Source organism: Ochotona curzoniae, unplaced genomic scaffold, assembly GCF_017591425.1.
Source record: "Ochotona curzoniae isolate NIBS_2020 unplaced genomic scaffold, NIBS_Ocur_1.0 contig_64, whole genome shotgun sequence".
In the NCBI taxonomy this organism is placed as follows: domain Eukaryota; kingdom Metazoa; phylum Chordata; class Mammalia; order Lagomorpha; family Ochotonidae; genus Ochotona; species Ochotona curzoniae.
In genome coordinates, this window is record NW_024466502.1 from 47022391 (window position 1) to 47034988 (window position 12598).

The 12598-nt window shown below is 43.9% G+C and overlaps 1 protein-coding gene across 1 annotated transcript in view; it reads right to left on the minus strand.

Moving 5' to 3' along the window:
* Positions 1-639: 639 nt before the first annotated feature.
* LOC121163543 (guanylate cyclase soluble subunit beta-2-like) overlaps positions 640-12598 on the minus strand; it is a 41163-nt gene continuing 29204 nt past the window's right edge. Inside the window, exons 11-16 of the mRNA XM_040991081.1 lie at positions 10228-10376; positions 9081-9227; positions 4722-4876; positions 2787-2938; positions 1604-1614; positions 640-720 (exon numbers count right to left, since the gene is read on the minus strand). Of these exons, the coding sequence (XP_040847015.1) occupies positions 640-720; positions 1604-1614; positions 2787-2938; positions 4722-4876; positions 9081-9227; positions 10228-10376 (695 nt within the window). The remainder of the gene's footprint in view (positions 721-1603; positions 1615-2786; positions 2939-4721; positions 4877-9080; positions 9228-10227; positions 10377-12598) is intronic.

The window sequence follows — 12598 nt, forward strand, 5'->3', positions numbered from 1 at the left end:
CTTGTTTGTATTGTGGTTGTTATCTATGTGTATTTTAAAGAGAAACAGAGGCAGACAGCCACTGGCTTACCTCTGATATGCTCATAACAATGAGAGGTGAATCAGACCCAAACCAGGAGCTTGGAATTCTATCGGTCTCACATGTGGGTGGCAGGAATCCAAATACTTGAGCTGTCACCTTCTGCTTCCCAGGCACATTATTAGCAAGAAACTGGTTGGGAAGCAGAGCTGAGACTCAAACCCAGAACTGGGACGTGGGCATCCCAAGTAGCACCTGCATTGCCCCCAAACACCTGTCTTTTTTTCTATTCATTTCCCCTTCCCTGTAAGGTGCACTCCTGAACCTGCCTATTGTCCTCCCAGGTAATGCAGGCCCCACACACTCACCATCTGCTACATTGCTGCTTGGGGGTAATGGCTGACTGTCCTTGTACCTCATGCTGGCCACAGTTTTGCTGGCCTGGCTTCCCAGTGTGTTCACTTCTGCAGGAAGGAGAAAGGAAAGTGAGATGATGCATAGCAGGTGTCACATCAGCCTGGGTGGGAGGGAAAATTTTCTGATGCCTCTGGCCAGAGGCAGGCCTGTGAGCTTTCCTTAGATGCAAATGATGTGAAACACCGGGACAGGGATTCCAATGGTCAAGTGTCCAGGAGGCTGAAGACCATGAACAATTTAAAGGACTCATTACCTAGAAGAAGAATGAGCAGATGCACCTGTTCCTGAGAAGACAGAAGATGGGGGATAAAAAGGAGAAGAGCTCTCCTGGATGCCAACCTTTCTTGTTCCCATTTCCTTCCTGTACACATCACACCAGAGGAGGAATGGGGCCTGACACCCACCAGGGATGCAGCAAAGACATACAAGGAACCTCCTCTCTGCACAGCTTTGCTCTAAGACAACTGTGCCTTTTCCTAATTTGCAACAGCCATGTTATGCACTTCCACCTGTTTCTCAGGCTCCATGCTAAGGTCTTCTAGTTGATGAAGTCGTTCATTTATACATAAAAAGTCTTATTTATTTGAGAGGCAGACAGATAAACAGAGAGAGTACAAACTCTTATCTGCTAGGTTATGCCACAAATGCCCATAAAAGCCAGGCATTGGCTGTGCTGGGACCAAAGCTCACTCTAGAATGTGGACCAAAGCTCACTCACAGGAGTGGCAGGAACCCAGGCATTGGAGCCATCATCGCTACTTCCTAAAGTCTGCATTAACAGGATGCTGAAGTGTATAAAAAAACAGAGACAGGTATCAAATCCAGCCACTCTGACAGGGGCCATAAGTGGCTTAATTACCAGGCTGAATCCCTGCCCTGGTTGTGGCATCCTAGCTCACTCTTCAATCTTGGCTGCTTTTCTCTACTGAAAAAGCTGAGAGTGGGTTAGAGTCTGTTGGCCAAGATTATGTTCTAGAATGGTTTACAAATTGGGAAGCTTGGGTGCTAACTCCCTGTGGGTAAGGGAGAGAGCAGCATAGGATTTGACACCCCCATTGCCCTCACCAGACAGACACACACACACAAACACACACACACACATGCTCTGACAGCAACTTTGCCTGCCCTGGCACCAACACCTTTGGCCAGTTGACGTGGCTACTTTACCTTGTTCAATCCTGAGGACAAGGAAGAAGAAAAGAAAGCATGCCATTTGCCCCCTCTAGAATCCCTCTGTATGGCTGGTGTGACATCAGTGGGTGTGACATCAGTGGGTAAGGCACACAGAACACAGAAATCAATGTAGCAGCCCAAAGCTCAACGATTGTTGCTCAGCCAAGTCTTCATTTGCCAGACTTATTTCTAAGCTCTTTTTATTTAGGTATTTCTATCTTGGTGTCTCCATCAGTAGAATGTGATCAGCATCACCCATGGTTTCCAGGGATACTAAGGCGAGCTGATATCAAAATGGAAGTACTCTGGGAACAATGTCTAAAGCTCTTCAAATACCCACCTGTGACTGAGCTGAGTGTACTTGATCTAACAGGAGCCAGAATGTATGTGTCTTGAAGAGACTTCCTGCCTGCATGATATGCAACCCCTGAATTTTCCTGGCCCCTGGAACAGCTAGTGTTGAGCACCTGTCACAACAAAATCACTTTCCTTCTCCAGGTTACTTCCAGAGTTAAGAAAGGTTTTCCTCCTTTCTCCTCCAGGTCAGCATTTCCCCATTCCCCAAGACAGCAGCAGGAGGGCTCGGAGCACCTGGGAAAAATTGGATTTGTCTTGAATCCACTTCCTTGGGTTCGTGGCCACTCTTTTTGGGGTCACACAAGCCAAATGATGATCCCTGATCAAGCTTAGCCACAGAGTCAATTTACCCTAAATGCCTACCCTTTTCTTACTCCCCAAACTGGACTGATCACATGTTTTGTGCCTCTGCCTGGGATCAGAACCGAGAAGCAAATAAGGGAGCCAAGGGGTGTCAGTGATGGAGGCAAGCCTTCTGTTCTGGAGTCCTTGGAGGAAGAGGGACACAGGAAGCACCCTGGGCTCCCACTCTAGCCACAAGAGAGCACCATGGAAGAGCCCATTCTCTGGGCAGAGAAGAGCCCTGAAATGGAATGTGGGATCTAGCAGCCCTGATCAAGGAACATCACTCTATCCAGGCAGCAAGAGAAGAGTGCTCAGGGAAAGGATGTGGAGAGGATGCTGGGAGCTTCTGTCCTGCAGGAAGGGAGCACCTAGGCTAGGTAATACCCGACTGACCCTGCAGCCCCACGCACTGCACCAGGGTAGTTACTGGGTGGGCTCACCAGGCCTGCAGATGCCACTTCTCCTTCCAGCTTACCACTGTAGTCCGGTGATGTCCTCCATATCCCCATGATCTCTTCCTCTGTGGCATTCAAATTTTGGAGGAGAAAGTAGGTGGTCATCTTCCCTTTACCTTTCACTTCGATTTCACCTCTCTCAATGATTTCAAAGCCTTGATTTTCCAGAGCTCTGCACAGAGAAGCCAACACACACTAGATATCAAAGATATCTGTTATAACACAAGAGTGGACTCCCATGCAAAGGGTGATGCAAAAGGGAAGAAAGGGACCCTGAACACATGGAAGAGACTCCAGACTTCAACTGGGGCCTGCTGAACAGGGCCAAGGTAGAGAGGAAGGTCAGGCATGCTGATCAGGACTTCCGAGATCAAGGGGGCACAGAAGGCATACCCAAACCCTGCTGACCCTTCCAGCAGCACTCTTCCTTCCAGCACCTCCCTCTTCATGCAACCCTCATTTCTATTGTGCTGCTTGGTTTACACTCCCAGTACTCGAGTCTGGCCACATCTGGAGCTCCTTGTTCAAGATTTAGTTTAGAACCTCCTCCTCTGCAAAGTCTTTCTGGGTCAGGTCCTCATTCTCCTGATCTCCCATAATCCCTATCTAATTCTCCCAGGCGGAGCCTCCACCTGAAACAAAAACATCCCGGTTTCAGCCCTGGATGCTCCACTTCTCATCCAACTCCCTGCAAATATGCCTGTGAAAGCAATGGAGAATGGCCCAACTCCTTGGATCCCTGCACCCACATGAGACACATGGAAGAAGCTCCTGGCTCTCAGCTTCAGATTAGCTCGGTGCTGGCCTGTGCAGTCATTTGGGGAGTGCAACAGTGAATGGGAGATTCTCTTTGTCTCATCTTTTTTTCATTGTAATTCTGCCCTTCAGATTAAAAAAAAATCTTCAAAAATAACAATAATTCTCTCAGGCATGCATGCATGTTAAAGGGTGGGCATTCTGAGCCCTGACTCCCAAGATTGTATCAGATTCTGCTCTTTTTTAGCCTTCTTGAACCTGAGGCAAGCTACTGACCTTTCTGTGCCTTCCTTTTTTTTCTCATCTGTAAACTAAAATAATAATAGCACTTCTTCAGCATTGTTGCAACATTAGCATCTACTGGAGAATTTGGAACAGAATATGGCATATTCTACATGCTCAAGAAAGTGCATTTTTAAAAAGATTGATTTATTTTTCTTGAAAGGGCAGGTTTACACAGAGAGAGAGAGAGACAGAAAAAGATCTTCATCCACTGATTCACTACCCAAGTGGCTGCAACAGCCAAAGCTGAGCTGACCCAAAGTCAGGAGGCAGAAGCTTCCGTTGAGTCTCCCACATGGGTGCAGGGTCCCAAAGCTTTGGGCCGTCTCCACTGCTTTCCAAGGCCACAAGCAGGAAACCTGATGAGAAATGGAGCAGATAGGACATTAACCCATGTGTAAATGAGATGTCAGCTTTTGTAGGTGAGCAACTAGCTAACTGAGCCATTGCACCTGCCCTGGAAGTGTCTTATTTTATCTTTATTATTATACTCATCTCACTGTGAATATTCTTTTTTCTTTCACTATATCAAGGGTCAGCAAATCTTTTCTATAAACGACCAGGTAGTAGCTATTTTAGGCTTTACAGGCCATGCAGAGTCCTGTGACCATTTATGAACTCTATTGTGTCTCAATATTAGTTGCAATAAAAAAAGCAGGGATGTGCTCTGATAAAACCTTTATTTACAGAAACAGACTGGACTAGCCAGTAGGTTGTAATTCAATGCTGTCTTCCTTAACCAATAGGCTCTTTGAGAGCAAAAACTAATATTTGTTGTCTGGGACAAATTCTTCCATAAGTCAATGGGACCTGGGACAAGATGCATGATTATTCTACTCTTCTTGTTGCGGTTGGGCTTTCTGTAGGTTCCAGAAAGAATAGGGGATAAAGAAAGATGTGAGTAACTGAATGGATACCTATAAGCTGTGGGACTGAGGTGCACTTTGCCAGGAAGCCCGTGGCTCTCCATCCTAGAAGCTGTGTTCACGGTATCCCCAAACAAGCAGTACCGGGGCATCTTGTCTCCAACAACACCTGCTAAGACTGGTCCAGTGTGGATACCCACTCTGATCTGTTGGGAGAGAATGTCATGGAAAAGAGACCCTCTGATTCTTTTTTCATTTGTAAATTGAAGCAAAATTAACACAAAGCTGAAAACACAAAGCATGAGAAGTGTTTAACTCTGAGTTTTGCATATATCCCTAAAACCATCATCCAAACTACAACCAAACTAAAAGCTTTGCTATGACACAATGTTGTCTTATTGCTATCTTATGCCCACTTCTCGCTTAAAAGAGATAACCACTTTTTCAGGTTTTTGGCCTACAATGGGTTTACCCATTTATGAGCCTCACATACATGAAATCATATGACCCATCTATATTGTTTCTTATAGTTCGATTTTTAAATTGCTGTAATAGTGTTCTACTGTGAGAAGAGACCATGGTTTATTCATCAGTTCTCTTCAAGCTCATTTAGTTTATTTCTAGTGTGAAATGGTCATAGTTAAGGTTGCTATGGACATTTCTGTATAGCTATCTTGTGAAAAATGCTTCTATTTCTCTTTGGTAAACACACAGAAATAGAATTTCTTGATCACAAGTTCATTGCATATTTCATTGTATGAAATCAACCAAGCAAAAAAAAAAAAAAAAAAAAAAGAACAATTCTTCAGTCATTGCCTTATTTTCCATGCCCATCAACATGTGACTCATGGTTGCTTCATTTCCTTATCATTCAGTTTTCTGGTTACATGTGAAATGAATGTTATCTCCCTGTGGTTTTAACTTGCATTTTCCTGGTAGCCAATGATATTAAGCTTATTTTTTTTATGAATAGATTGCTCATTTACATATTTTTGTGCAATTTGCTCAAGTTGTTGGGAAGGAGGACAGCTATTTGGAGTGGTTGTTAAATCACTGCTTGGAATATCTACCTCCCATTCAAAATGCCTGGTTCATGTCCAGGCTGCTCCGCTTTCCATCCAACTTCCAGGACAGGCAGGCGGTGGCTCCAGTACTTGCATCTCTGCCATTCCCATGAGAAGCTCATACTGCGTTCGGAGTTCCTGGCTGTTGTGGGCATTTAGGGAGTCAACCAGTGTTTGAAAGATTTCTCTTGATCTGTCTCTCTTGTTTTCCATGAAAAAACAGCAAAACAAAAAACCCCCCAAAACAAATAAAAACATGTCTGGAAGTTTGTGCCCATTATAGCATTCTGATTCTCTTTTATTGTTAATATGTGTACACAGTTGGACCTGTGTGTGGTATGTAAGGAAATTTTTCTCAGTGGATGAGCTTGAGTATTTTCTTTGATAAGCAGAGATTTTAAATTTTGATGAATGTGTTTGTTGGTGAGGGATTCCATGGTACTTTAGTGCATGGCCCAGCTGGCTTAAATGACAGCAAGGTGTGTTCTTATGATTGTGGAGGCTGGAAGTCCAAAGCGAGGATCCCAAAGCTGTGATCTCTGCTTGAGGCCAAGCTCTCTGTCTGAGGATGCCCGTCTGCACGCTGTGCTTATACGTGGTCCTTCTGCTGTGTAGACATATTCCAAGTGTTGCTTGTGTCCAAATTTACTCTTTTTATGAAGATGTAAGACATACTGCCTTAGGGCTCACCTGGGAGGCTTCCTTTCAATTTAATCACTTAAAGTCCTTGCCTCCATATCCAGTTACTTTCTGGAATACTGGGAGCTAGGTCTTCAACATAGAAATTTGGAAGGAATTTGGCCCATAACAATGAAGTTTACAAGATTTTTCCTTCACAGCTAAGAAATCATTGTTTACTCCAAAGTCACGAATCTCTTCTATATTTTTAACAAGATTTAAGATTGTAGCTTTTACATTTATATCCATAATATATAGGAAATTAATTTTTGCATGGCCAGTGATGGAGAATGAGGTACACTTTTTTCACTCCATACAATATTCAGTTGTAATGAAACTGTTTTTTAATTATTGCATTTGTTTTTAATTTGAAAGGCAGACTTTGTAGAGAGATAAGGAGAGAGATAGGGAGAGAGATCTTTTGCCCATTGGTTCACTCTCCAAATGGCTGTGACAGCCGGAGTTGAGCCAATCCAAAGCCAGGATCCAGGAGCTTCTGTTTGGTACAGGCTGTAAGCAGGAAGCTGTGTCAGAAGCAGAGCAGCCAGGATATGAATCAGTGCCCATACAGGATGCAGGCACTGCAGGCCAAGGCTTAGCTTGCTGCAGCACTGTGGCCCCAGTGGAGATATTTCTTAAAAAGAGATTGTCTTTCCCACTCAATTTCCTTGTGCCTTTCAATAGGCAATTGATTGTAAATGTCTAGTCTATTTCTGGACCCTCCACACTGCTCTGTTTGTTCATACCTCTGCCAATTCCGCTCTGTTGTTTTTTTTTAACTGTAGTTTTAGAGTAAGTCTTGGAATTAGGTAATGTGAGTCTTCCAATTTTGTTACTTTCCCAGATTGTTTGCATTAGTCTAGATTTTTATATTGCCACATAAATTTTAAAATCAACTTGTCAATATTTAAAAAAAACAAATCTATAGGGATTTTGATTGGTATTCTACTAAATCCATACATAATTCTTGAGTAATGAAAGTGTAAGTACACTAAATACTCCAGTCACAACTATGGCATACCTCTCTATTTCACTACTACTTGATGGAAATCACAGTCTCTTGCAGCTTTCCACATCCTAACCAGACTCGCTTTTTTAAATTAGATTTTTACTTCCTTGAAATAAGATAAAAACCTCTAAATCCTCCAAATGGCTTAGTTAGGGACTTCAGTAAATGTGGATTAAAGGCTGTATGAATTAAAGAGTAGAAAACCTAAAACCTACTACTTCAAAAACAATAGAAATTGAAGCACAATTCTGGTAGAGAAATGGTTTCCAGCCCTTTTCCCTACATCTGTACGTAACTTCATTGATTGCCCATTTTTGGTAGCTATAGAATGGTATTCCTAACACTATCCCTGCTCTTGTCTTAACGTTGCTAACATTCTCTCTTGTTTACTCCACCCCCCCACCCCCGCATTAGTAATCCACCATGAGGGTTTCCAGGAATTCAGTTTAATTTCATTTTTACTGGTGCAGTGTCACTTTCATCTCTGCTATTATGCCCATCTTATATATATATGTACTCTCATTCTCTCTCTTCTGTTTCTACAACCATATATTTTCAGTTAGTTTTTCTCTGGTGACTTGCATGAGGGATTCTTTAACTCAAACACTCATCACTTATCTGATTTTTTTTACCTCTACTTCCTCATTATCTCCTATCCTGACTTTTTAAAAATTAGATTGGGGTTTAATTCTATACACGTAAAAATGACATTTGCAATAAATCAACAATTCTGGGCCTTCTGTTCTTGTTATGACCTACAGCTATCAACCACTTGAAAGACCACAGCGTACACTGCAGCTGGGACTTGCCCTGGCTCTCAGTCACTGTGGGCAGAACAGGTGCGCCACATCCTGAGGATCATCTACCAGCATGTCAAGTTTGGGAAAATAAAATTGCTGGTGGCATTTACTGTCAGTTGGCGATTGGGTTGAATTTGAGTTTGTAAGTGACAGCAGCAAGAGAGGGATCCAGAAATCTGAAATGCAGAGAGACCATCCAATGTCACCTGAGGGGTTAGGAAACTAGCAAAGAGGAGTGTCACTTCTGATCTCAAAACTTTCCATGTCCTGGGGTGAGAACACACTTCTATATTTGGAAGGATAGCTTTCCCAAGGGAAAGGCAAGCAGCTGTCTCACTAACGCCAGGCGGTGGAAAGAAAGTGATTCTAAGAACTTGTGGTACCACAGTGCCTGGGTTGTGGGTGGAGGCTTCTTCACCCCCTGGACCTGAGTTCTGGCCCCATCAGGTCACATGTTGGGGGTGCTACTATGCAAGTGAGAAAATTTAGTTTCTCAGTAAATGTGAAGCACCACTGTTGAAGCACTTGGGGAACTAGGTAGAGATTTCAATACAGATTGAGCCCTGCCAGGTAAACAGGGAGTTGTGCTCTGCCCTATTCTAACTGATGGATGAGGAGGACACAGGGAGGCACCAGGAAACCTTGCGTGCTGCGACCTCTCCTGAAATAGGAAAGAAGTTTTGACTCTGATAACTTTCCTCATACCTCCATGACTTAAGATGTATGCAAGAAGGGGATTGAGAGAAGCTGCCCACTTTAATTATTGTAACAGACTAAGAACTTCCAAGACAGGTCAGGAGAATTCAACTTTTGTATCAGAGATGTTTGTTGCTAAGCAAAGCATGCAGCTGTTCCTTACCTGGATGGGCTCTCCAGTGATGGGATTCAGCACTTCCTTTGCAGCAATTCTCATTCCCAAGGCAAAATTAGCCACTCGCTGAGCATGGCTTCCAGTGGGCACTGGTACACCCCCCACCACCATATAAGCATCTCCTATCGTTTCCACCTGTTTGGGATAGGGAGGAAGTAGTATTCAGAGAGTTTCCTCATGAGGTAAATGCATCACTCATTTGTTTTCATTTTCCATATATTGGCAAAAGGACCCCCCTAGAGTTGTCAACTCTTTGTTGATGATATAAGGACCAAGAAGGAGGAACTGACCCCCCAAAAAGAGCCAGGAGACAGTTGTAAGAGCCAGAGGAAACACCTGAGAGGACATGAAGCTTCTGCAGTAGTCACATGACATTATACATTAGATATTACCGTATCTGGACTAGACTTGCTGCTGGAATCGGTAGTGGGTGACTATTCTCTGGGAAGGTAGTGTTTGTTTTTCAAGGGTGCCATAAAAGTATCCCAGTGCCTGGCATTGTAAAAGGATTCCTATAATCTAAGATGACTAGGGATTAAGATGACATTGGTAAAGATACCCTTGTTCCCTATGGGAGTACCTAGATTGGAGTCCTGGCTCCAGCTCTGGATTCCAGCTTCCTACTGATGCAAACCCTGGAGCAAGTGATGGCTCAAGTAGCTGGATTCCAGCCCCTTATATGAGAAATCCTGGTTTTGGGTTCCTAGCTCCTGGCTTCAGTCCCAAGAATGAATCAGGGACAGGATCTCTCAACCTCTGTGCAAATGCACGCATGCATGCATATACAAACACACACACGTGTATACACACATTAACTCCATCTAGCTTTCCTACTTAGGCCTCCTCTGCTGCTTTCTCAGGTGCATTAGCAGGCAGCTGGGTTCAAATCAGTGTTCTGGCTTAGAATGCTGGCATTTCAGGCAGTAGTTTCATCCACTCTGCCATAACACTAGCCCCCTCATTTTTTTTTTACAAATTAGAATTTCTAAAATATTTCCAATTTTCTGTTAGCTCTTCTTCTTCACCCCAGTCCCACCTACACCAAATCCAAGTCTAGTTCAGACAGAGGCAAAAGAGAACCTAGAATGAAGTGCCTGCTCAGCCTGAGTTCACTGTGAAACACACAGACACTTACTTTGTACACATCATGGACACTGGTTAACCTGTCATATTTGGAGTACATTGCATTTAGCATATTTACAATGTGGATAGGTTCACAGGCAGCACATATATTCGTGAATGTCACCACATCACTGAAAAGGATTGTGCAGGTTTTAAATTCCCCTGAAACAGAAATCAGGTATCAGTCATAGGCAAAGGCATAAAACAATAAATCTGTCCGGGTTCAAGTGCTCTCAGGGAACCAAATCCGCCTGCACCATTCTCCAGTCATTCAGAAGATGCATGCTATGCACCCTTGTGAACATATCTACTGAGTGCATGTTATGAGCTAGCCATCATGCCAGAAAAATGTGCGATCACATCAAGCCAGCGCACAGAGCACCCACCCCTGAGGAGCTCATACTGTAAGGCATAAAAGCAAACAAATACCCCTAATACAATGTGACAAGTGCTGTGAGTGACAGAATTGGTCTGTAGCAGGTTGGCCAAGGCAGAGTCTGAGACAAGGACCACCAAAGAACAGCCTCCATGAAGCATGGCATTCTCCTGCTTCTGAACAGAGCAAAAGCCACCTCAACCTCATCCTGCCCTCCTTCCTCACCCGCATCTCTGCTTCCATTCTAGCCCCCACCCATGCTATTATTCACTTTGCAGCCAGATGTCCTATCTACCTTGAATCTCCTCTCGATTTCATCACACTGAGAAAAAGACTACACATCCTTACCAGAGACCACCTCTTCTGTCCCTGACAATTTTCTGACCTCATGCTTTGATGCTATCCCTCTGGCCTCCTTGGGGTCTCACCAGAATGCTAAGTACCTCCTATCTCGGGGCCTTGTTACCTGCTGTCTCTTGTGCCTAAGTTACTCTTCCTACACACTTCCTCAGGGCCCTGAAATGCATGTCTCATCATCTATCTAAAATAATAGCCTGCAGAATTTCTTTCCCTTTGGCATGATCGCCTGACCCCCTGGTTTATGAGACTTTTATGGCATAATAATTTATATGAAAGTATGTGATTATTCATTAATATTTCTGTTGATTGCTTATGTGGGACTTCTCCATTGGGGTTTGAAGCTCCCTGACACGAGAGTGTTGGGGTTCCTGCTGTATTCCTGGTGCTGAGAGAAGGGCCTGTTATGCAAAGAGGCTCGAAAAGAGTTTACAAGTGAGTGATAGAGCGCTTAATGCAACATTTTACCCTGTTGCAGCCTCCAGTTCTTGCTCATGAACTCTGGCCTCCCACCTTCTCCATTGCATCAGTCCTGAAATGCTGCTGGCTCCCCTCTGTGTTGCCTTATTTCAGGCCTGGACCTTCACTCACTGTCTCCCTCTACTGCATTCACTCCATGCTGCAGCCAAACCAACCCTGTCACCTCTTTGTAAGGAAAAAAACAAGACTTCAGTGGATCCCTACTGCCAACCCAAAAGATCAAACCTGTTTCCATGACTATCCAGAGTTATTACCATGCAGCCCAAGTCTCATCTAGCTGCCCGACCTCCTCAGACACTACTTTCCCAGCCCCGTGGTATTTCCCCACCCCCATAACCCCCTGCCACCTGAGCCTTCTCCCCTTGGATGTCTTTCAAGTAACAGAAGGATTTTTCCTTCTTCATTAGACAGAATTCAATCTTGAGGCTAAACCTGAGCAGCACCTGCTTTGGGGAAGTGCCTCTGAGTTCTGCCATGCCCCAGTCTCTTTCTCCTCTGGCATTTGCTTGTTATTAGCCCCCTTGGCCCCCTGTTATCTGTTTCCAAAGTCCTGTATGGGATTGAGTAAGTATGGTTTTTGCAGTTCTACACATTTAACACAGTTCACTTCCAGCTCACAAGCGGGCGATTTGTTTCCAGCTCACAAGCAGAAGTGCATGGTACAAATAACGCCTCCCACCTCACCTCACAGCCCTGAGAAGCCCAAATGAACGAGCCTTTGCAAATTGTCTAATCGGTGCCTGGTACAATAATTGTTCCTTTACGCACACTCATTTCCATACCTTTTATTGCCCTCACCCATTAGCTGATTCTGTGTATTGTCAGAAAGGTCATGGAAAAATGCATGTTAAGAAATAACAGCATAAATTTCAAAATGTTTTCCACCAAAATAAACTTAGCTTTTAAATCCATTTCCACAAAATTTTTCAAGTGTCTTATCTACTTTTAAAACCCACAAGGCCATGAGCTGCTTTGGATGCTCTTCCAAATTGGATCAGCACCAAGATAATGAATGGGTTCACCAGGCATGTCTATGATTGAATGCCTCTGTGACAAGCTAAGTGAATTCATGGTAAATGTAGCTCCTCCCCCATGCCTAGAAATAGCTTTTTCTTCTGGAATATTCCTCATACACTCTATGATTTAGCTAACACATGAGTGTTAACACATC